Consider the following 26317-nt stretch of genomic DNA (forward strand, 5'->3'; position numbering starts at 1 on the left):
TTTCTAAAATAAAAGTAAACAGAAAGCAAAGCTCCCTCCACACTTTTAAACTAAAAGTAAACTGAAAGTAAAACACAAACAAAAACAAAGTTGCTGGAAAAGGTCAGCTGGTCCGGCAGCACCTGTGAAGGAAAAAACAGGAGTTAACATTTAGGGTCCGGTGACCCTTCTTCAGAAGTGAAGTAAAGCACTCCTACCACTGACCCCATCAAACACTTGCAGGACAGAGGCAGTACAAAGTTAGACAGTTTACTTTTAGTTTGAAACAGTAGTGAAAGTAAAATCCCCTCAACACAGTCTCCATCAAACACTCCCAGGACAGAGACAGCACGATCAGGTAAAGTATAAAGTTCCCTCTAGTCTTTTCAACTGAAATTAAGGCTTCCTTGACACTTTCCCCATCAAACACTCAGGACAGGTAATAGCATGGGGTCAGATACAGAGCACAGCTTCTACTCAAACTAAAAAGTAAAGCTCTCTCCATCTGTCCCATAAGTCACTGCCAGGGCAGGTACAGTACAGGTTTAGATACAGAGAAAAGCCCCCTGTACACTGTCCCATCAAACACTCCCAGGTTAGGTATGGATTGATAAGATACAGAGTAAAGCTCCCAGGACAGATGACATACTTTACAAGATACAATTTTTGAATTCTATACTTCTCACAACACAAATAAGACTGCCCTTGGTAGACATCAAACCATGTTATTAACCTTACATACCCTCTACAGAGTCACTTTGTGAAATCTCTCACCCGATAGTCTTTCTGCACTACACAGACCAGGAAATATCCAATCTTAAGTTCAATTCAAGGTCCTTGCTGATCTCACAGGGACAGAGGTTGTAAAATATGCTCTGTGCCCAAGGCTAAGAGGTGTGGAGGAAAATAAACAAAACACAGTAAAAAGCAAAGCTAAACTTCCTGCAACTTATTACTATCCAACACCTGATGAAGAGCCCCAACTTGTCTGAATACACCACGTGGTTAAACTGCCAGCTCACACCTGTCTGTCCTTATTTTCACACAGGTGTTAACCTGTACGATTCAAATGCTGAGCTTGAAAGCAAAAATCTTTGGGTGGGGCAGCAGAATCTGCCGCTACCTCCATTCCACCAGCCCTTCCAACTCCTTCCAGCCGGGTATTTGATTCTTCAGGTGAGGAGAATAATATTTAGGCCGGAGAAGTTCTTCTTTAACAACCAACGATTACTAAGAAGATAGGACACGAGGGGCAAAGGGCAGTAAAAAAGAATGGAAGAAGTGAAAATCATGAATGAAGGTAATGGAAAGAAAGGATGAAAGGGATCGCAGGATAGTGGACGGATGAATGCACAAGGTCAGGTGTTGATCTTAGAGAGAATGGAAGAGGGGCATGAAGTAAAGGAAGGGGCAAAGGAATAGGAAAGACAAAAACTGAACGAAAGGAAAAAAGTGACAAAATCAGAAGCGATAGAGCATATGAAATAAAAACAACATGCTGACTAAAGACAAAGGGGCTGTATGTATCTTTAAATCCACAATTCCTTGACCAGCGTTTCTGGGCTGGGGGCTACTTCTCTCTTTCTCCACTATGATGCTTTGTCTCTTTTTCTGTCTGTACCCATCCTTCCATACATCTTCAGAGGAATTGCTTGTGTGACCCTCATGCAACTGCCTCCTACCATATTGCTGTTGGCCAGTGGGAGTCCTGCTTGGTTTTCTTTTCCAGTTATTCTTCACCTCTGTCCACTCCCCTGACTCCTTCATTGACTACTCCTCTTTTGACTCTGGCTTCTTGGGTGGAGGTTGAGTTGGTTGTTTTTCTACTATACAGGGCCTCTTTCCCTCCTTGTCAGCCTTTTCTTCCTTCTGGGTGATGTTCATTTCAGTGCATCTGCTGACACCATTTGGGGCTCGTGTTACCACATCTGACCATTTGAACAGATGTGGCTTTCATCTTGGGCAAGCCTGCTTCCCCACAGAGATCGCAGCTTCTGGTGTCTTTACAGTCATTGATCAGGTGCCCCTCCTTCTTACAGTTCATGCAGAGGGTCACTTGCAGTCCGTTGAGTCATGCCCTGACCTCCCATACATTCGGCATATTCTAGGCTGTCCTGCATATGTCAAGTAACCTCCGCTCCCTCCGATTGGGAAGCTGGGTGGTGGTTGGAGGAAGTTACTGCAGGCATCCACATTTTAGGGTCACCTTGACCTGCCGCTTGCTCATCCAAATCTCAAATGGGTCCACTTCATCAGTGCTGCCTCCGTCCAACTGGACATATATTCTCAGTAAGTTCAGGTCATCTGCTGCCGGAACGTGCGGAGTTATACATGGGATAGTAACCAGCCAGCTCCTCTATGCATGAAGGACAAACGATAGTGCTGGAGACAGGACAGAGAGTGGACCCTCACTTCCCGTCTCTTCAAAAGCCTTCAAGAGACACTCAGATTGCTTCACTCACCGGAAGGTCACATCAAACCTACCACTACCAATCCACCGCAGGGAAAGTCCTGCAGACAGTAAATATCTGCTTTTTTATTTCAAAAATATATTTTATTCAGAAAAAAAATCTTTATATACATACATAGTGATTAAAGCAGTTCAGTTCTAAACAGTAGCACAATGTTGAAGAAACAAATACTGGAATTTGACTCTATCCAGTCAACAAACCATATCTACTATTTGGAACCCACAGCAATCTAGGACAAAAGCAGAAGTTGCTGGTAAAACTCAGCAGGTCTGGCAGCATCTGTGAAGAAAAAATCAGAGTTAAAGTTTCGGGCCCAGTGACCCTTCCTTAGATCTAGGACAATCTTCTTCACAAAGAAGCGTTGATCGATTGGCATAACTTCTTCAACCTTCTTTACCGTCTCCCCAACCATGTTCTAGACATCTTGGCCTGGGGTGCAGGGATTCCAGAGGTCAGAGCTCTGAATTGGCGTTAGGCCGAAGCCAGCATAAAGATCCACCAATAACAGCTCAGCTCAATTGACGATCCTCCAACATCCACTAACCATTTAGAGATGGTCTTGAAATCCTGTCATGACTCAGAACTCGGAACTTACACGTGATCTTAGCCAAAAGGCCGAGAAGTTCCTGGTCAGTGTTAAATCCCAAGGATATTGAGAGTGGGGGATTCAATGATGCTAATGCCATTGAATGTCAAGATGCGTTGCTTAAATTCTCTCTATTTGGATATGATAATTGACTACCACTTATCAGTCCAAGCCTGGATGCTGTCCATGTCTTGCTACATTAGTACTGCTTCAGCATCTATGCTAAATGTTGTACAATCATCAGTGACCATCTCCACGTCTTACCTTATGATCTTAGGAAGGTCATTTATTAAGCAACTGAAGATGATTGGGCTTTGGACACTACCCTAAGGAACTCCTGCAATGATGTCCTAGAGCTGAAATGACTGACACCCCCCAGTGGCCACAGGTATCTTCCTTTGTGCTTGGTTTGGCTCCATCTATCTAATGGAGAGTCTTCTATTGATTCTCATCGACTTTGGTTTTGCTCGAGCTCCTTGATGTCGCACTCAGTCAAATGCAGATGTCAAAGGTACTTGCTCTCATCTCCCCTCCCTTTTCTTTAATCTGTATTCAGACCAAGGCTACAACGACGTCAGGAGCTGATTGGCTCTGGCTGAAGCCAAACTGAGCTTTGGTGAGTGTTTTATCTCTACATAAGTGCTGCGTGATAGCACTAGATCACAGCGGGTCAGGCAGCATCCATGGAGAGAGACCTAGCTAATGTTTCGACTTAGATGATTCTTCATCAGGGCTGATGTGGAGGGGGCAGCATTTATGCTATAGCTGGGGGAGGGGTGGTTGTGGAGTGTAGAGTGCCGGGGGAGAAAGGATGTTGATAGTTCAGATTAAGCGATCAGAATATTCGGAATGCTCTCTCTCCATGGATGCTGCCCAATCCCATGTGATCTACAGCATTTGTTGTTTTCAGTACAGATTCCAGCATTTGCAGTAATTTGCTCCTACCTTCAATTACTTTGCTGATGATCAAGAATAGACTGATACACCAGTCACTGGTTGGATTAGAATTCGCCTACTTGTTGTCGTCAGGATGTACCTAAGCAAATTTCTATATTGCCACTGGATGCCAGTGTTGTAGCTGTACAGGAACAGCTCTGCTCGGGACACAACAATTTGTTAATTGATTGAAATTAAATTTTTCTCAGCTACCATGGTGGAATTTGAACTAATCCCTTGAAAGCAGACCTCCAGATTTCCAATCCAGTAACATCATACTGTTCTATCTTCCTTGTTGAACTTAAATCATGAGGATTATTACCTTTTCTGGCCTGTGAGAGAAGGACAGTGCCTGCTCCATTCCTCCAATTATACTGACCTCATGCTGCCAGTCAATACCAGGAGTCTGACATATCAATGTTTGAACACTGCTGGGGAAGAGATCCACTACCAAGTTATTAAGTGTCATGTCATCTGACCATTCTAAAATAGGGACTGGATAGAATCTTCACACGGTTTCGTGTCACAAATGAATAACGAGCAGCAAACTGTCACAGAGAGAGACCAGAGAGAATCTTTCCACTGTGTTTATAATGTCACTGACACAGAGAGAGACCAGAGGGAATCTTCCCACTGTGTTTATAATGTCGATGACACAGAGAGAGAGAGACCAGAGGAGACGACGGCCTAATGTATTATCACTGGAATGTTCTGGGTACCTGGGTTCAAAGCCCACCATGGCAGATGAAAGAACTTGAATTCAATAAATACCTGGAATTAAGATTCTAATGATGACCATGGATTCAATGCCAAATGTTGGTGGCGGGACGGGGGAACCCATTTGGTTCACTGATGTCATTTAGGGAAGGAAAATGCCATCCTTACTGCTCTGGACTATATGTGACTCCAGACCCATAGCAACGTAGTTGACTCATAACTGCTCTCTGGGGATGAGTAATAAATGCAGGCCTAGCCAGTGATACCATCATCCTGTGAATAAACAAAAAAAAACTGACAGCGAGAGACCAGAGGGAATCTGTTGTGTTTATAATGGTCACTGACACAAACGCACACACAGTGACGGAAAACTCACTGTTTCCACTCTCTCTGTAATACAGACCAGGAGAAACTTTACCAATGTGTTATTAACGGACATTGACTGGAGAAGTTCTTCTGCATTATGGTTATGCTTTTGGACTAGTAACTCAAAGACTCAGACAAATTATCTGAAGACACAAATTCAAATCCCACCGTGGCAACTGGAGGAATTAAATTCATTTAAAAGAAAATTTGCAATATAAAGCTAGCGTCAGCGATATGAGCATAAATCCTGGATTTTTGTAAAATCCCTACTTGGTTCACTAATGCCTTGCAGGTTGCAGGAGAAACAATCTGCCTTGCATAACTGGTGAGTGCTACAGGTGACTCAAGACCCACTGCAATTTAGTTTTGATTGTGAACCATCCTATGATGTAGCAGGCTACTCAGTTATCTCGAAGAGGGTGGCCCACCATCACCCATGTAAGATTAATTTGGAAAGGCTATAAAGTGCTGGCCTTGCCAGAGATGTCCACGAATGAATGACAGAAAATCTGCAAAATTGAACATTCTACTGAAAGATATTTATATAACATTGGAGCTTAGCTTAAATAATAAAGTGGTTTACAATCACGAATCAAATGGTTTCCTAGCAACTATGTAAAAACCAGCTGATCTTAATCTGCAAAAGGCAAGCAGGGGCAGTCCATGTTTACGTTTCTGGGACAGGAGGTCCTCCCAGTTTAAGCAGAATCATACACACACGAGCTTTCCATTTACTACAGGTCAGACATCTTGCAGAAAGGAGTGTGGTAGTGGAGTGGACACCCTCAGATCTGATGTAATTTGCAGTTCCAAATATTAAAATGTCTTTGGTTAGACCACACGTCACAGAGCAAAAACACCACCCTGCACCACCACAAACTCCGAAACACTCCATCCAAATGGTGGTCATCCCTTTGACCGTTTTCTGATTTTATGTCAGGTAACTTCCTATGTCACCTAAGTAATCCAGAATGTAGACTTGGATAAAAAAAGTGTGCAAAAATGGGGAATAAGTCAGGGAGATAAAGAGGGTTTATGGGGGGCAAGTGGGTGAAATAGAGAAACGGGGAAGAGAAACATGGAAATATTGACCATAGGAACGTTCGGCCCTAAGAGCCAACTCCGCCATTGATGCAGACCAACATGGCTGATCATTCCAACTCAACACCCTGTTCATGCTTTTTGATCACTTTAGCCTGAGAGGCAAGGGAAGTGAGGAGGGATTGAAGACAGGGAGAGACTGAGGAGGGGAAGAATAAAGAGCAAGAGGGGTAAGGGGAGGGGGAGAGAGAGAGTGAGCGAGAGAGCGAGATGGCCAAAGACAGTGAGAGGAAACGGCAAGAGTGAGACAAAGAAGAAAGGGGTTGCAAGGTGAGAGGAAGAGAGAGAAAGAAGTGAACATCAAGAAGTGGAGAGCGCGAAGGGGGAAGAAGATAGGTGGAGTGTAAAATGAGAGTGAAATCGGCACAGAAATCAAAGAATAGTAGAGGCAAAAGGCTGAGGAATAAGAGGTACCAGGCCAGAGAGTGAGCAGGGGGAGGAAGGGAGAAAGGAGAAGATGGACTGATGGGGCGAAAGGGTTGTACGGGGCATAAATGGGAAAAGGGAGCACAGAGGGTGGAGACAAAGAGTGACAAGAGGGTGGAAAGGGGGAACAGAGAAAGGCAATGGAGATGGGTGGGACAATGGGGACGAAGAGACTTAAGGAGCACAGAGTGTGAAGGTGGCAGACAGAGCTCAGAAGGACAGAGGGGGAAAGGAGCGGTGAGGATAAAGTGGGACAGAAAATTGATGGGAGAAGGGGAAGTGGGGTACAGGGAGGAAGGAGATGCAGAAGGAGGAACGGGTGGGCACAGGGAAGCTGGAAGGAGAGGAGCAATGGCGATGGAGAAGGGCAAGGAAAGAACAGCAGGTGAAAAGTGGAACAAGGAGAAGAGAGAGAGGAAAGCATGGAGGAAGACTGAAAAGGCAAGGAGACATGACAGTTTGGACAGAGAAAAAGAGAAGCATCTTGAGAGGTGGAGAGTGGCAAGAATGAGGGAGGGAGGTGAGAAGAGAGCAAAAAAATTGAGTTAAAGATGGTGAGGGCAGACAGTGAGAAAAAGGAGCAGAGAGAGACAAATTGGATAGTGAGGGGGACATCAGTCTAGCCGGAATAAAACACATTCTAAAGAGTCATATTGGACTCAAATGTTAACTCAGTTTCTCTCTCCAGGTACTGCCAGATCTGCTGAGTTTGTCCAGTAGGTCTTGTTTTATTTTACATCTCTAGTATATGCAGTATGTGGTTTTATTTCACTGATAATACATGAATTAGATACTCTCCAAGACATTAATCAATTAAATTTCTTAGATGTAGAGTCAGTTGGCAAACAGTTGGTTTTGCAAAATATTTTTAAACTGCTCAAGCTGCCCTCTATCCAACACCTTAATATATATGAAAAGCAGGATTAAAGAGTATGTGTACCGTTATCGGAGGGAGGGAGGGGAGGTGTTGCCTACTGGTCTTGCTAAGTCACTGCAAGTTCAGGGAAATAATACAGCTATCTGTTAACCAAATGCTTCAGCAATGACTCTATGAACCGCGAGATCACAGTGCAAATCACAAAAGTACCACTGGAGCCAAATGTTTCCAAACCCCCTGCCAACTTCAACTGCAAGTTGATCAGAAAGGAGAGGAACCATAAATGAAACCCCTCCAGAAATAAAATGAAGATTGGTAACTGTAATAAAGAAGCGAGATCTTTACTCTCGGATACATGCAAACAAAAGCTCAAATCCCTGTCCTCTTAGCTTTGCAAATATATCAGAGACTAATCTGACAGTTAGCTAGAAACGGGTGGGGGTGGGTGGTGAAGTGTTATAAACAGGCAGACAATATCATAAGAAGGCTCAACAATGAGTGCTGTTAAATTGCTGTGAATGTGTTTGCAAGTGATCAGAGGCACTTACCGCACACTGTTGGATGACTGAAAAAGGTGTTTTTTTTGTTTTGCAAATCCCAATCTACATACAACCGCAACGCAAAGATGCCACAGCCGCTCAGTATTCCAGAAGACGAGATTTTAGGATCATTCCATTTGGCCTTGTATTTTTAATCCGTTCTCTCTTGCCTCCCCCCCTCCCACCCACCCTCCCACCGCTCCCTGTCACTTTGCTAACTGGCAGCTTACATTGTAGCACTGCACTCCTGCTTCGCTGCAAACTCTCCGGTTTAGCCTGCCTCTCCGCACTCAGCGTCAATCACCACGCCCAAGCTAACTCTACACCAGTAGACACAGAGCTCGCCCAACTGGTCCGGCCCACCGTAGGCTTTTCTCCGGCTTTGATTGACAGCCCGCCTTGCCCAGTCTCGGTGAACATACCAAAGGGCCCGGCCCGGCCTCCGAGGAATCCTTACTGCTCCCTTTAAAGGGGCAGCTCTTACTACCGACAACCACCATCCACCAAAATCACCTCCACAAAAGCATCCTAATAGAACAAGTCGGGATTTTTACTTTGCACACCATCATGGAGGGCATTGTAATCGGATACAAAAGCAGGCCTGCAGTACTCAGAGATGATGTGTAGGTGCCTGTTCTGGACTGGGGGTTGACAAAGTCAGAAGTCACACACGACACCAGGTTATAGTCCCCAACAGATTTATTTGAAATCAGAAGCTTTCGGAGCTTTGTCAGATGTTCGTCAGGGTAGATTATAACCTGGTGTCGTGTGACTTCTGACTTTGTACTCAGACAACACAGTGACTGGGTACAGAACACTCCTTTAGTACTCAGGGGGCATAGTGAGAGGGTACAGACATACTTCAGTACCGGGCACGGCGGCGAGAGCGGGATTGCAGCCTACGGCGGCTGGCGGTGAGAGTGGGAACAGGCAGCCCCCCGGGGGGGCTGGCGGAGAGAACGGAAGCAGACAGTCCGAGGCGGCGGTGAGGGCGAAGTTAAGCATGGCCAGGCGCTTACGGACCGTGATGTTAAACCATTAATTGTTTTTCTATGCTTTAGTAAGAAGGACTGTAATGAGAAATTTGATTTCTTTACCTGCTTTATTTATTTTTCTGCTTTGTACTAAGATTCTGCGCCTGAGGTACATTTGTACCTAAGCAGCTTGTAAACTTTTCACTGTACTCATGCGAGTGAGTACATGTGACAATAAAAGCTAATTCATTCATTCAGAGGGCACAGTGACTGGTACAAAAACACACCTTCAGCACTCCAAGAGCACAGTGACACATGTACAGTCACTGTACTACAATATCTAAAGAGGTGATCCGTGTGAAAGCTTGTTAGCCACATGATGTTACACTGACCCCTGAGCTGGTGATGAATTAATTCAGCCACTAGCTGTAGGTCAACCTGTCCTTTCAACTCAGATCGCTTTCATTTGTCGTTCCAACCAGTCATGCATTAGTGGCCACATTATGTAATTAACAATCTGTAAACTATTGTCCTCAAATAAACCATGGGTATTGGGAATACGATTCGGTACGTGGGAAATCGTTGAGAAGTACCATAGTCGCCATTCTCCTTTAAGAGGCAGTGCTGAGGCAATTTACTTTGGCGTTACTTTCAAATGCCGGAATTCACTTTTGAACTATGTTCTCACGCACCATAAAAACATATCTAAACTGTTTAATAACAGCTCCAACATGACTTAAAGGTATAATGCGCTACAATGTTCAATATCAAGAAAGGAGGAAACAGAAAATCGGTTGCGGTAGGTTATTTCGTTTCACATTTGTCATTGGGAAAGTGCTAGAATTCAATATTTAAGGAGGTAATAGCTGTGCTATTTACATAATCATAAAATAACTGAAGAGAGCCACTATGGTTTTGTGAACAGGAAATTATGTTTGACAAAATTCTAAGGGTTCTTTGAGGCTGCAAAAAGCAGGTTGGATAAATGGGACCCAATAGCTGTTACAGGCACCTGGAACAGCAAAAAGCATTCGCTGTTGAAACAACAAGGTGCAGAGCTGGATGAACACAGCAGGCCAAGCAGCATCATAGGAGCAGAGAGGCTGACGTTTCGGGCCTAGACCCTTGTTGTCTCGGATTCTCCAGCATCTGCAGTTCCTACTATCGCTGTTGAAACAGTTCGTATGCAACGCAAGAGCTCATGGTGTTGGAGTTAAATAATAGCATGGAAATAATATCATGAAATAATAGTTTGGCTAACAGAGTCGTAGTAAATGCGCCATTTTCACATTGCAAATTGTAACAAGTGGGATGCCACAGTTAGCAATGCAGAAGTCTCAGCTGTTTACAATCTTTAGTAATATATTGGATGAATGGGCCAACAATATTGTCGTCAAATTTCGAAATGATACAAAGATAGATTGGAAAATGACTTGTGAGGAAGAGACAAAGAATCTGTAAGATGATCTAAACCTTTGTTACACAAACTATAATATGGGAAAATATAATATTCATTTTCATAGAAAAAGAATGTAGAGTATGATTTCAATGGAAAGAGACTGTAGAATGCTTTGGTAGAGAGGGTGCCTGCGTGTCCTTGTATATGAATCTTGCAGTTACAACAAGTGGTTAGGAAAGCAAGTGGGACGTTAGCCTTTATGGCAAGGAAGATGGAGTATAAAAATAAAAGGTTGCTACAATTGTACAGTGCTTTAGTGAGACTGCACCCAAAGTATTGTGTACATTTTATGATCTCATTACTTAAGGAGGGATGTATTTGCATTAGAAGAGTTCAGAGAACATTCACTAGGCTGATAACTGGGATTGAGGGTTTATGAAAAAGTTGAGCAGGATGGATCTAAATTGGTATTTAAAAGAATGAGAGGTGATCTTATTGAAATGTAAAGAAAATGCCCTAATAGGCTTGACAGGGTATATGCTGAGAGGTTGTTTCCCAATTGTAAGGGAAATCTACACCTGGGACGCTCAGTTTATTAATATGGAGTTTCCAACATAAGATGGAGATGAGGATTATTTTCTTACAGAGGGTGGTTACTCTTTGGAATTCTCTTTCACAAAAAGCAGTGGAGACTGAGGCAATGAATATATGCCAACCTGAGTTAGACAGATTTTTGACCAGCAAAGGAGTCAAGGATTATTGTGGGGGGAGCAAAAAGGGGACTGTTGTGAGGGGAGACTGGTAGGACCGTGGCATGAAGATCACACTCAGATCACCTGTGATGCTACTGAATGGCAGAATGGCTTACTCCTACTCCTACTTTCTATGATCTGATGAGCCCTGTTCCATAGCTGGTCAGCCCTCCATATAATTTCTCATCCTCTGTGATGGGCCAGAAGCAAAATGTTCGCCACAGGACAATCTAAATTAAGTGCTTAAGATTTATGAATGGAGTCAACAAGATTCATAGACAAACTATTTCTTCTGTTGTGGGAGTTCAAAATAAAAGCAGCATAACCTTAATATGGAGCCAGGCATTCAGGGGTGTACAGAGGGAAGCACTTTATCACATTAGAAATCATGGATTTCTGAGCACTTTCCACACAAAAGCTACCAGATTGAGAGAAGATTAAAGTTAATAAATTCCCCATGGGTAAGGATATGGAGGACATGGAACAACAGGGATTGAGGGAGTTGAGATACAGATTAACCAAGATATAATTAAAAAAGTGGAACTATGCTCGAATGACACTGAAGTGACTGAATGACACAAACCTGTTCCTACATTCCCACATGATTCATAGTTTCACCTGCTCTTTTGCAAGTTTCCTCACTCTTCCCCTTCTTTGTCAATTGTCATGATGAACACTATGGTGAATGTCTCTCAGTTACGGACTTTGTGGGGCTAAGTGTCAGTGACGGACTGTGTGGATGAGGTGCCGTAAGACTGGAGATCGGTGAACGTAGTGCAACTATTTAAGAATGGTGGTAAGGAAAAACCAGGGAACAATAGGCCGGCATCGGTGGTGGGCAAGTTGTTGGAGGGAATCCTGAAGGACAGGATGTACATGAATTTAGACAGGCAACGTCTGATTAGGGATAGTCAACATGGCTTTGTGCATGGGAAATCACGTCACACTAACTTTTTATTGAGTTTCTTGAAGAAGTAACGAAGAGGATTGATGAGAGCAGAGTGGTGGATTTGATCTGTATGCACTTTGACAAAGTTCCTCATGGTAGACTGGTTAGCAATGTTAGATCACATGGAATCCAGAGAGAACTAGCCATTTGGATACAGAAAGTAGAAGACAGAGGGTGGTGGTGGAGGGTTGCTTTTCAGAGTGGAGGCCTGTGACCAGCAGTGTGCCACAAGTATCAGTGCTGGGTCCATTGCTTTTTGTTGTTTATATAAATGATTTGAATGTGAACATAGGAAGTATGGTTAATAAGTTTGCATATAACACCATAACTGGTGGTGTAGTGGACAGCGAAGAAGGTCAGAGTATAATGGGATCTTGATCAGAAAAGCCAATGGGCTGAGAATTGGCAGATGGAGTTTAATTTAGATAAATGTGAGGTGCTACATTTTGGAAAAGCCAATCAGGACAGGACTTATTCACTAATGGCAAGGTCATGGGGACTGTTGCTGAACAAAGGGGCCTTGGAGTGCAGGTTCATAGTTCCTTAAAAGTGGAGTCGCAGGTAGACAGGTTATTGAAGAAGGCATTTGGTTTGCTCACCTTTATTGGAATTGGGAGGTCATGTTGTGGCTGTACATAACATTGGTTAGACCACTTTTGGAATAGGAAGGATGTTGTGAAACTTGAAAGGGTTCAGAAAAGATTTACAAGAATGTTGCCAAGGTTGGAGGATTTGAGCTGTAGGGAGGGGTTGAATAGGCTTGGCTATTTTCCCTGGAGCATCGGAGGCTGAGGGGTGACCTTATAGAGGTTTATAAAACTCATGAGGGGTAAATAGACAAGGTCTTTTCCCCATGGTGGGGGTGTCCAAAACTAGAGGGCATAGGTTAAAAGCACCTAAGGGGCAACTTTTTCGCACAGAGGGCGGTGTGTGTATGGAATGAGCTGCCAGAGGCTGGTAGAATTACAACATTTAAAAGGCATATGAATAGGAAGGTTTTAGAGGGATATGGGCCAAATGCTGGCAAATGGAACTAGTTGTAGGATATCTGGTTGGTATGGATGAGTTAGACTGAAGGCTCTGTTTCTGTGCTGTACATCTCTAAGACTATATGACTGCATAATTGTGATGGACTCTTTTGGTGTTTGTCTCTCAGCTATGGTCTCTAAGGTTGAATGTCAGTGATGGAGTCTGTTGGTCAGTGCCTCTTCGCGATGGATTCAATGGGCCAGTGTCAGTAATGGTCTTTATTGTCTCTCACTGAAGAACTCTATAGGCGAGTATATGTCATTGATAAACTCGATGCATCAATGTCAGTCATAATCTATCAAAGTCAGTAACTGTGATGAACTCTAAATGTCAGTGTCTCTCAGTGACAGACCCTAATATCAGTGTCCATGATGGACTCAGTCACTGTCAATGATGGACTGTTTGGATCTGTGTCTCTAAGTCATTTACTATGGTGAACTGGGATTGATTAGATCAATTGTCTGATTGTTGGTTTACAATGCAGAGTAACACCAACAGAATGGGTTCAATTCCCACACCATAAACAACTCTCCTTCTCAACCTTTCCCTTCACCAGCCATCTCATTCTGATGAGAGAGCAACTCTACGGTTCTCTGGAATGATATCAACTTTACCTTCTACGTGTGGGTCTGTAGACTCTATATGTCAGATCGCTCCATGATAAACTATGTGCTAGTGCTAGTGATGGGATTTATGGGTCAGTATCATTGACAAGGTCAGTGTTAGTGATGGACTATGGGTCAACTTCAGTGATGTACTCTATGGTTCAGAGTCTCTGCATGACAGACTATGGATCAGTGTCAGTGACAATGTCTGGGGTTCAATGTTTCTATGAAGATCTCCTAGAGGCAGTGTAAGTGATAGACCATGGGCTAGTGTCATTGTAGTAGGTCTGTAGGTCACTGTTAGTGATGGACTTATGGGACAGTGTCTCTCCATGATGTTCTCTATGACAGACTCCATGTCTTAGTGTTTCTCAGAGTGAACTGGATGCATCTGTATCAGTGATGAACTTTATTGGTCAGTGTCAATGATGGTTTGTGTGTACTTGTGGCTCTCAGCGACGGACTCTATGTGTCAGTGTCAGTGATGGACTCAATGGTCAGTGTCTCTCCCTGATGAATTCTATGAGTCAGAGTCAGTGTCAGTGGTAGATTTTGTGGGTCAGTGTCAGTGATGGATTTTATAGGGCAGTGTCTCTTATGGATAGTGTCTCTCTGTGAAGGATTCTATGGGTCATTATCACTGATGAATTCCATCGATCAGTGCCCATTATAAACTCAATTATTATTGTCTCTCAGTGATGGACTCTGTGGGTCAATATCATTGATTGATTCTATGGGTCAGGGTCTGTGATGATTTGTATGGGTAACTGTCAGTGTCGGACTCTATGGGTTAGTGTCTCTCCATGAATTGCAGCAGAATTCTACTCCAGCACAATCTGTAACCTCGTGGCCTGGCATATCCCCCACTCAACCATTACCATCAAGCCAGGGGATCAAAGCCGGTTCAATGGAGAGTGCAGGAGGGCATGTCAGGAGCAGCACTGGGCATACCTGAAGGTGAGGTATCAACCCAGTGAAGCCACAAACAGGACTACTTGCACGCCAAACAGCAAAAGCAGCAAATGACAGACAGAGCTAAGCCATCCCACAACCAACGGATCAGATCTAAGCTCTGCAGTCCTGCCACATCCAGTCGTGAATGGTAGTGGACAATTAAACAACTCACTGGAGGAGAAGGCTCCACAAAAACCCCCATCCTCAATGATGGAAGAACTCAGCGCATCAGTGCAAAAGATAAGACTGAAGCATTCACAGCAATCTTCAGCCAGAGGTGTTGAGTGGATGATCTATCTTGGCCTCCTCCAGCGGTCCTCATCATTACAGATATTAGCTTCAGCCAATTCGATCCACTCCACGTGATATCAAGAAACGGTTGGAGACACTGGATACTGCAAAGGCTACGGGCTCTGACAACATTCTGGCAATAGTACTAAAGAGTTGTGCTCCAGAACTGTACTGTTCTGGTATCCATGCAGCAATATGGAAAATTTCCCAAGTATGTCCTGCACACAAAAAGCAGGACAAATCCAACCCAGCCAATTACCGCCCCATCAGTCCACTCTCGATCATCAGTAAAGTGATGGAAGGTGTCATCAACATTTCTGCAGGAGTTCCTCAGGGTAGTGTCCTCGGCCCAACCATCTTCAGCTGCTTCATCAATGACCTTCCCTCCATCATAAGGTCAGAAGTGTGGATGTTCGCTGATGATTGCACAATGTTCAGCACCATTCGTGACTCCTCAGATATGGAAGCAGTCCGTGCAACAAGATCTGGACACTATCCGGGCTTGGGCTGACAAGTAGCAAGTGACATTCGCGCCACACAAATGACAGGCTATGACCATCACCAATAAGAGACAATCTAACCACCACCCCTTGACATTCAATGGTGTTACCATCACTGAATCCCCCACTATCAACATCCTGTGGGTTATCATTGACCAGAAACTCAACTGGACTCACCACATAAACAAAGTGGCTACAAGAGCAGGTCAGAAGCTGGGAATATTGTGGCGAGTAACTTACCTCCTGAGTCCTGAAAGCCTGACTGCCATCTATAAGGCACAAGTCAGCAGTGTGATGGAATACTCCCCAGTTGCCTGGATGAGTGCAGCCCCAACACAGTCAAGAAGCTTGACACCATCCAGGACAAATCAACCTGCTTGATTGGCACTACATCCACAAGCATTCACTCCCTCCACCACTGACACTCCTAAAGTAGCAGCAGTGTGTACTATCTACAAGATGCACTGCAGAAATTCACTAAAGATCCTCAGACAGCACCTTACAAACCCATGACCACTTCCATCTAGAAGCTCAAGGGTAGCAGACACATGGGAACATCACCACATCCAAATTCTCCTCCAAGCCACTCACCATGCTGACTTGGAAATATGTTACCGTTCCTTCACTGTCACTGGGTCAAAATCCTGGAATTCTCTCCCTAATGGCATTGTGGGTCAACCTATAGCTGGTGGACTGCATTGGTTCAAGAAGGCAGCTCACCAGCACATTCTCAAGGGCAACTAGAGATGGCCAAGAAATGCTGGCCAGCCAGCGACGCCCACATCCCACAAATGAAAAATAAAATGAAGCACTCTATGGGTCACTATCAGTGTTGGATTCTATGAGATAGTGACTCTCCATGATGGGGTCTATGGGGCAGAGTCAGTGATGGACTCCAGAGGTGAGTGTCAGTGATGGACATGTTGGGTTTTGTATCAGTGCTAGACTATGTGGACCAGTGTCTCTCAGGGATAGTCTCTCCATGATAGACTCTCCAGGTCAGTGTCAATGATGAACTTTATAGGTCAGTTTCTCTCCATGATGGATTCTTTATGTTTTAGTATCAGTCTTGGACTCTATGGGTCAGTATCTCTCTGTGATGGTTTCTATGGGTAAGTGTCAGTGATGGGCTAATGGTTAGTGTCTCTCAGTGATAGACCCTCTGGGATAGTGTTTCTTTGTGATGGACTCTATGGGTCAGTGTCTCCGAATGCCATAGAGTGCTGTGATGCACTCTATGGGTCAGCATCTCTCTTTGATGGACGCGATGGGTCAGTGTCATTGATTGAATCTATGGGTAGTACCCATGAAGATTTGTATAGGTCAGTGTCTCTCAATGACAAACTCTATTGGATTGTTAGATTGACTCTGTGTGTCAGTTCCTGTAATGGTCAGTCCAGCGAAATACCTATTGTAATGGACTCTAACACTAATTAGACATTTTAATTGCCTCAGCCATAACCGTATTCATGGTTGACTGTACAGATAATGAGTATCTGTCAGTAGTGGCAGTTTGTGGTTATTCGCGATCTCTTCACCTGTTTTTTAAGTTTACACTCCAGACTATGTGCAGGAGCAAAACTGTGACAAGGTATTTGATACAAAACTGCTGGAGCCCACAGCAAGTGAAGCTGGACTAAAATCCACATCTGAAATCAAATCAGTGGAGATTTGTCATTTTCCATTATCTTCTTGTTCATGCATTAGAGTAGGAATTTTAGCTACATTCTTTTGGGCACCCACATATACACTTTACTTTGCATTTATACCTGCCCATACATGGGGACATACGTAATCGTACACCTATGTTCACAAAGCTGGGCATACACAACCACATGCAGTCATTCACACATGCACATACTTTCTTGCTCACACAAGCAAATGAGTCAATGCCAGTAGATTGGAGTAACAAATAAGACTATTAAAATATCCACCTGTAGCTTTACTGAATGCAGAAAGTAAAACAAGTGGAGTAAAACTCCTTATTTTCTGACCTGTCATGGTCTGCACTCCGGAATCGGGGCAGAATATGCCGGAAGCTGCTGGTTCGATCCAGTTTGGGCTGACTCTTAGTTCGCTTGATAGAACCTTTGAGCCTGCGGCTCAGAAATCCCTGCTGATAATAGAAATGAAGAGAATATTCAGAAGCAAGTAGAATGATGTTGAATCTACAGCACTGACATGATATGTTTGCCTCAAATGATCCCTGCTGCGTTTGTACGCCACATGTTCCCACCTCCCACTCCCAATTATTTCTTCCCACCTTTAGCTAGAAAGGCTGCAGGAGATTCATGAGGTCGGTTCCAGGGATGAGGAGTTTCAGTTATGTTCTTAGGTTTGAGAAGTTGAGAATGATTTTGCCGGGAGAATAAGTGGTGGAGAGGAGATTTGATGGAGGTGTTCAAAATCATGAATTGAAGAGACAAAATAGACTTGGAGAAATTGTTACCACAGGCCAAAGGATTCAGAACATGAAGTTACATTTAAGTTGACGGGCAAAAGAAGCATAGGAGACACGAAGAGAATCTATTCCACTCTGCAACTTGGTAAGGTCTGGAAGGCACTGCCTAACAGTGTGGTGGAGGAAGGATCAATGAAGTTATTTGAGGGGAAGTTGTATTATTATCTCAAAAGAAAGAAAGTGCAGGGCTAGGGGGAGGGAGAAAGCAGGAGGATGAGATGAATTTGCTCATTTGGTGAGCTGATCCAAACACAATGTATTGAGTGGTCTCCTTCCCTGCTGTAACAACACTGTGTCTCTGTGAATTCCACCTCCCTCATGAGGGGTTTATTTCCCCCTTATAAATTAGCCAGTGGTTAGCACCAGATGTAATTCTGGTAAAGTAGTTTAAACCTGCACTTGGGAGGGCTTCATGAAGTTTAGCAGCAGGTTGCATCTCAAGTTACCTGCTGGCACTTATTAATCAAGCCGAGAAATAGTTTGGTGGCCAACACTTCACTTAAGAACCTCCCCTAAAGGCAGCCAGCTGGCCAGGAGTACACATGTTGCTGAGCATTTCATTCTTAGCTTTCAATACTCACTTGCTTGTGGGATCGACTAATTCCAGTGCATTTGATGTGTATTTTTAAGGCGCAGTGGGAGATTTTCGGGGACAATTGCCAGATGTTTTACTATGGACTTCATCTAAAAGGAGAGTTGATATTTTCTAGTCCATTTTATAGGAGAAAGGGATCATTTGGTGATGGACATCTTGTTCGGAGTCTTCCTTTGTCCCCAGGAGGATTCTTTGCCCTGTGGGGTAGAGGTCATTCCTCCTTAGCCAGACCATCCCTTCAGAACCATCTAATGTCTTTGCTCTTTTTCCCTCGGGTCCTGAGCCACTCTGAAACTTGTCACTGAATGTCAGTAAGTGCATTCCAGTAGCTGTCAATGTTTAGAGCCCAGACATACTGTCCCATGAGCATTGCTTCCAATCATGCTTGAATGTGCACGCTGTTTTTTTTTACAAAGTCACAGGATGGTAAATCAGCAAGCAGAGCTAAAATTGCAACCTAAACCAACCTTTCAAACAGATGCATCTCAACGTACATTTAATATCACTTTTCACCCTTTCACTAAAATAAACCCCACGGAAGCTAAAACACAGGAATAGGCCATTCAGCCCAACCTGTCTTTGCAGGTGTTTATATCCATAGAATCCTTATCATAGAATCCCTACAGTGTGGAAACAGGCCCTTCGGCCCAACAAGTCCACACTGACTCTCAGAGCATCCAACCCAGACCCATCTCCCTAATCTACATATCCCTGAACACTATGGGCAATTTAGCATGGCCAATCCACCTAGCCTTCACATCTTTGGAGTGTGGTAGGAAACCGGAGCACCTGGAGGAAAGCCATGCAGACACGAGGAAAATGTGCAAACTCCACACAGACAGTCACCCAAGGGTGGAATCGAACCCGGGTCCCTGGCACTGCGAGGCAGCAGTGCTAACCACTGAGCCACCATGCCGCCAATATTCTCCATAAGTCTCCACCTGTTGTGATTGCCTCTTCCCATTCTCCTTTCCATATCACTCTGCTTTCTTCTCCCTCAAGCCAGAATCTTATCAGACTGGATACGGGTGACAGCAGGTATAAATGAGCTTACAAGTGGTCAAGAATTGAATCTGGGTCTTCTCTGCTCAATACGGTGTGGCAGTAGGCAGGCTGCGGCTCATCTAGCAAACCCATAAGGGATGCTGTCTATGCATAACCAACTGGCATCCAATGCAGTAGTAGCCATGGTAGCAGTAAGCTCACACCACTCCCCTAATGTCCTGGCACAGGCAGTAGCAGAAAGTGATGGGCCACTTCATTTATGGCCAACCTGATATTCATCCAACTGGCCTATAGTGAAGGGCCAGTATATCCTCACTCATTTATAGGCTCATTCTTTAGACTGATCTCTTCTATCATATAAAGACAGGCATTGAACTCATTCTCAAGATCCTGCCAGGAGCAGCTTAACAAACAGGAGCAAATAACCACATTGTGTTTTCGACATTTTTCTGAGAATCTTTTTTCTTTGAACTCTGTCTTTTTCTTAACAGTCTGAAATCTGAGCTCATGGAGCTAATTTATGTGTCAGAGGCAACCTTCTTCCCACTTATCTCCAGCTGTTTGGCAGGCAGCAGGTTCGCTCTCAGACCTTTGCTCTGTCTCTCTGAGAATATCTTAACATGCATGGGAAATTGTGTCTCACAAACTTGAATGACTTTTTATGACGAGGTAACCAAGAAGATGGATGAAGGCAGAGCTGTAGACATTGACTACACGGACTTTAGCAAGATGTTCAACAAGGTTCTGTATGGTAGACTGGTTAGTAAAGTTAGATCACATGGGATCCAGGGAAAGCTTGCCAATTAGATCCAAAATTAGCTAGATAGTAGGAGACAGAGTGTGGTAGTAGAGGGTTGTTGTTTGGACTGGAGGCTTGTGACCAGCAGTGTGCCGCAAGGATCGGTGCTGGGTCCACTGCAGATTGTTTATAAAAAAGACAATTTTAGAATATAGGAGGCATGATTAGTAAGTTTGTGGATGACACCAAATTGATGGTATCATGGACAATGAAGAAGGTTATTCAAGAGTACAACGGGATCTTGATCAACTGAGGCAGTGTACCAAGGAATGCAGATGGAATTTAATTCAGACAAATCTGAGATGTAGCGTTTTGGTAAGACAAACCAGGGCAGGACTTACATAATTACTGGTAGAACCCTGGGAGTGCTGTCAAACAGAAAAACCCACGCAGTTCCTTGCAAGTGGTGTCACAGATAGACAGGGTACTGAAGAAGGTGTTTGGCACGCTTGTCTTCATTGATCATAGCAGTGAGTACAGGAGTTGGGACATCATGTCACAGCTATACAAGAAATTGTTAAGGCCACATTTGAAGTACTGCATATAATTCTGGTCATCCTGCCAGAGGAAGGATGTTATTAAATTGGAAAGGGTGCAAAAATAATTTAGAAGGATGTTAACTGAGAGTGGAAGGTTTGACTTAAAGGAGAAGCTGGATGGGCTGGGATGTTCTAGCCTGGGACGTAGAAGGATGTGGGGTGACCTTTATCGAGGTCTATAAAATCATGAGTGGCACAGACAAAGGTCTTTTCCCAGGGTAAGGGAGTTCAAAACTGGAGGGCACGGGTTTAGGGTGAGAGGGGAAAGATTTAAACGGGACCTGAAGGACAACTTTTTCATGCAGAGGGTGGTGTGCATATGGAATGAACTGTCAGAGGAAGTGGTAGATGCTAGTACAATTGCAACATTTAAAAGACATTTGAACAGGTATGTGGGTAGGAAGGGTTTAGAGCAATTTGGGCCAAATGCAGGCAAATGGGACTAGTTTAGTTTAGGAAACCTGGTTAGCATGGACGATTTGGGCCCAAGTGTCTGTTTCCATGCTGTATGACTCTATGACTCTCTGACTCAATGCTGCCCATCCTCTAAATCACACCAAGTCCCATTCACTCATGATGCTCTAGTGCTCATTGACCCATTTTGGCTCTGGTCCAACAAGGCTTCATTGTGCCACAAAATTGCATCCTTCTTTACCAATGCTTCTGTGGCTCAACCTCTCCCAACTATAAGACACTAGTTTGGCCTCAAGCCTCAGTTCTGGGCACTGCACTTTAGGAAGGGCATGAAGTTACTGGAGAGAATGTAGAAAAAATTCTCAAGGAAGTTTCTAGGGATTAGGAACTTCATCATCAAATAGAGTGGAACAGTTGAACAGTGGAATCATAAGGAATCTGGACAAAGCAGAAAGGGAAAAACTTCTAAGTCTTATGAAAATATCAAGAATGAGTGGGCACAGATTTGAAATAATTGGCAAAAGAAGCAAAAACAAAATAAGCAAAAATATTTTCATATAGTGAGTGATTTAGGTATGCACTTTCTGAACCTGGTGGAGGCAGATTCAATACATGTATTCAAGACGGAATTTGACTTTTATTTGAAAAAGAACAATGTTCAGAAATGCAAGAAGGCAGCAGGAGAATGGCAAGCGATGAAATGCTCAATTGGAGAGCAGATGCAAACTCGAAGGGATGAATGGTCTTATCTGCCCTGTGCTTCTGCAACATTTTTGTAACTGTTTATCGTCCTAAATTCTTTGTGATCTCTGTACTGTTAATTGTATATTATACATAGATTTTTAATCAACCTGTTGGACATGTTATGATGTAGCTCTGGGATAGGTGAGACTTGAACTCAGAACTTCTGGCTCAGAAGTTGGGGCTGTATCATTGTGTTTAAGTGTCTACAGATGGGCAGCGCTCAATGGATAATTGCTGGCATACAGATAAAGAGACAACTTTGTGCTTCTTGAATCACTTCCCTGTATAAAGTGAAACGTACATTGCTCTAATTCTGGCCTCTTGCACATCCTCAATTTTAATTCTAACACTTGCTGTTCAGCTTCAGCTGCCTCATCCCTAAGCTCTTGACTTACTTCGCTACAACTCTCTGCCTCTTAAAAATTCTCTCCTCCTGTTCAGAAACTTCTTGAAACCTATTTCTTTGACCACGGTTTTGGTCACTTGTCATAATACCTCCCTATATACTCTGGTATCAAATGTTGTTTCATCACATGCCTGTGAAAACTCTTACAGATGTTTCATTATTTTAAGGGTGCTTTTGAAATACAGGTTATGTAGATGCAGCTACAAAAGCAAAGCACACCTTGAGCCCCCACCCTTCCCACTAGAAGATTAACTTCTTGCTGGATATACAGTTAAAATTAAAGCTCGTCAAAGAAAGGCTTTTTTTTTAAATACACACTACCCTGTACAGTTGTCTTGTATAATTACCAAAGGGCAACATATGCAATCCTGCCAGTGATTTGTTTGTCCTTCTTTCAACATATTCATTTAGTGCTCACAATGTGGCCTGCTCAACACTGTGGAGACCAAATACAGATTGCACAACCATTTTGTTGAACATCTCCATTCAGACTGCAAGCGTGACCCCAGACTTCTGGCTTTTTGCCATTCCAATTTTCCCTCCCACTCTTGTTCTGATCTCTCTGCCCCTGGCCTCCTACACAGACCCAGTGAAGCTCAACAGAAGCTCACAGAACAGCATCTCATCTTTCCATTAGGCATTTTGCTGCTTTTCAGCTTCAAAGCTGAGTTCAATAACCACTGTTTAACTACCGCTCCCACTTTCAGGGGCTGTTGTAACCATTAACAACATCACGAAGGCAGATTATCTGCACAGGACTTTTAAAAACAAAATCCATTCACAGAATGTGGACATCACTGAATGGGCCATTACTTATTGCCTGTCCTAAGTATGTCTGAGATGGTGGTGTTAGACTGCCTTCTTTAGCTGCTGCAGGACCTGTGGGTTAGTTACACCCTCAGTGCTGTTAAGGATGGTATACTGAGAGAGTGCCGCACTGTCGGTGATGTAGATTAATATTTATCCCCAATTCTCTTGTTGAAGTAGTGGCATTGTGGTAATATCACAGAACTACTAATCCAGAGCCTCAGGCTAACACACTGGAGACACTGGCTCAAATCCCTATTAAAAGGACTGGTGAAATTTATGTTCAATTTATAAAATCTGGAATTAATTTCAGGATTGGAAACCATGAAATCATTGTTGATTGTTGTAAAATCCTATCTGGTTCATTAATGAGCTTTCTTGAAGGAAATCTGCTGTTCTTATCCAATCTGGTCTACAAGTGACTTCAGAACCTCAGCATCCTTTGAAATGGCCTGGCAAGCCACTCTGTTCACTGGATCCAACATCCTGTGAATGATTTTAAAACATCATCACAAAAATAGATTAGCTGGTCATTATTATGGTGGTATTGGTGGGATCCTGCTGAGTGCAAATTGCCTGTTGCATTATCTGCACAACACTGATGACACTTAAAAGACTACTTCATTCACTGTAAAGCGATTCAAGATGATGGGTGGTCATGAAAGGTGCAATATTAGTGCAAGTCTTTCTTTTCTCTATTTATTTCTTTCTCTGAAAAATGTCTTGGTTGGTTCTCATGAAATGAGGCAATCCAATAAAGAATCCTCAGAACTATCAAGTGTTTTTGACAGAGATGAACTGAAGACACTATTCCTACTGTCAGGAGGGCCAGTTACCAGAGGACACAGACTTAAAACAGTTTTCAGAAGAACAAGAGAGGAGATGTGGAGAATTTTTCTCTTCATGACGAGTGGTTGTGAACTGGATTGCAGTGCAAAAAGGATAGGAGAAGCAGTTTCAATAGCACATTTAAAAATGAGACTGAAGAGGAATTAATTTCAGAGAGAGGAGAAAGATCAGTAGTGAATGGGACAAAATGGTTAGCTTTCAAAGAGCTGGCATAGGGACAATGGGCTAAGTGGTCAGCTTCAGTGGTAAGAGATTCAATGAAGGAAAATCAAGCAGGTACCAACAGCGATAAGGTCAGGAATCAGCTCTGTCAAAAGATATTCAGAAGAGTAAATGATCGTAGGGGCACAGCAACTCATGATACCATATAGACTACGGCTCACATTGACGGTTGCTACCATCATTGTCTGTAGGTAGAGAAAGAAGGACCTGAAGAAAAGCTTAACACAATCAGAATCAACATGGTTTTATGAAAAGGAAATCATGTTTGACAAATTTGCTAAAGTTCTTTAAGAATATAACAAGCAGTTGATAAAGGGGAATCAGTAGATAGAGTGTATTTGGATTTCCCAAAGATATTCATTTAAGGTTGCACATAAAATATTATTGTATAAGATTGGAATGCATGGAATTGGGCTTACTGTATTAAGATGGAATGAGCATTGGTTAACACACAGAAGACGGAGAGTCTGGCTTGATGGGTATTTTTCAGTTAGAGATATGTAGTCTGCCACAAGAATCAATGTGACAGCTACAATTGTTCACAACTTATATTACTGACTTGGAGGACAGGGTAGAGTGTAATGCATCCAAATTTGCTGATGACACAAAAATAAGTGGGATGTTGTGATGAAAGCAAAAGGAATCTGCAAGGGGTTATAGATAGAATCATAGAATCCTGACAGTGTGGAAGCAAGCCACTTGGCCCATTGAATCCACATTAGCCTCCAAAGAGCATCCCACTCATATCCATCCCATCTCTGTAACTCTGCATTTCCCATGGCTAATCCACCTAGCCTGCACAGCGCTGGACACTATAGACAATTTAGCATGGCCAAACCACCGAACTTGCACAACTTTGGACTGTGGGAGGAAACCCACATGGATACAGGGTAAGTGTGCAAAGTCCACACAGTCGCTTGAGCGCAGAGTTGGATCAGGTCCCTGACTCTGAGGCAGCAGTGCTAACCACTGAGCCACCATGCCACCCTAGGTTGAGAGAATGGGCAAAAACCTGGTAGATGGAGTTTAATGTTGGAAGTTGTGAGGTCATGGACTTTGATGGGAAGAATCAAAGATAGGTTATTATTTAAAAGGAAGAAGACTCCAAAAAAGTGCAGCACAGAGGTGTCTGGGTGTTCTTGTACATGAAACGCTAAAATAATTTCAGCATTATTGGGTTTTGAAGTTTAAAAATAGGAAAGTCTTGTTACAACTGTACAGGGTGTTGGTGACGCCACTTCTGGTGTAACGTGTATATAGACCCCAAATTTAAGAGGAAAGTACAGATAGTGGAGGCTATTCAAAAGACATTCATTTGGCTTATTCCTGAGGTAAAGGAGTTGGCTAATTGAGAACAGTTAAACAAGTCAGGCTTTTATTCATTAGAAGTTAGAAGAATTAGGGGTGATCTTTTTGAAACACACAGGATTCTGTGGGGGCTTGACAAGGTAGGAACCATTTCCACTGTTGGAGAAATCATGAACCAGGGCATATAGTTGCAGAACATATAACATAGAATATAGAACAGTATAGCACAGGAACAGGCCCTTCGGCCCATGATGTTATGCTGAACATGATGCTAAATTAAACTAATCCCTTCTGTCTGCCCATGGTCTGTATCCTTCCATTCCTTGTGTACTCATACATTTATTTAAAAGGCCCCTAAATGTCATTATCATATTTGCCTCCACCACTACCCCTGGCAGCACGTTGCAGACACCTACCACACTGTGTTTAAAAAAAAAACCTGCCCCTCACATCTCCTTTGAACTTTACCCCTCTTACATGCATGCCCTGTAGTATTAGACATTTCAATTGTGGGAAAAAGATTCTGACTGTCAACCCTATCTATGCCTCTCATAATCTTAAACTTCTTTCAGGTCTCCCCTCAGCCTCCACTGATCCAGAGAAAACCACAGTGGTTTGTCCAATATAATAAAGGTGTAGAGCTGGATGAACACAGCAGGCCAAGCAGCACCAGTGGAGCAGGAAAGCTGACGTTTTGGGCCTAGACCCTTCTTCAGA

The 26317-nt window shown here is 43.4% G+C and overlaps 1 protein-coding gene across 3 annotated transcripts in view; it reads right to left on the reverse strand.

Moving 5' to 3' along the window:
* The window catches only part of syngap1a (synaptic Ras GTPase activating protein 1a), a 311203-nt gene that overhangs the window by 152454 nt on the left and 132432 nt on the right, over window positions 1-26317 (reverse strand). Inside the window, exon 3 of one of the 3 annotated variants that reach the window (XM_048616705.1) lies at window positions 17446-17567. In XM_048616705.1, the coding sequence (XP_048472662.1) occupies window positions 17446-17567 (122 nt within the window). Of the gene's footprint in view, window positions 1-721; window positions 775-8007; window positions 8163-17445; window positions 17568-26317 lie in introns of those variants that run through there. The other 2 variants (XM_048616706.1, XM_048616707.1) reach the window with 2 other exon arrangements.

The sequence above is a fragment of the Rhincodon typus genome, chromosome 35, assembly GCF_021869965.1.
Source record: "Rhincodon typus isolate 14 chromosome 35, sRhiTyp1.1, whole genome shotgun sequence".
NCBI lineage: Eukaryota > Metazoa > Chordata > Chondrichthyes > Orectolobiformes > Rhincodontidae > Rhincodon > Rhincodon typus.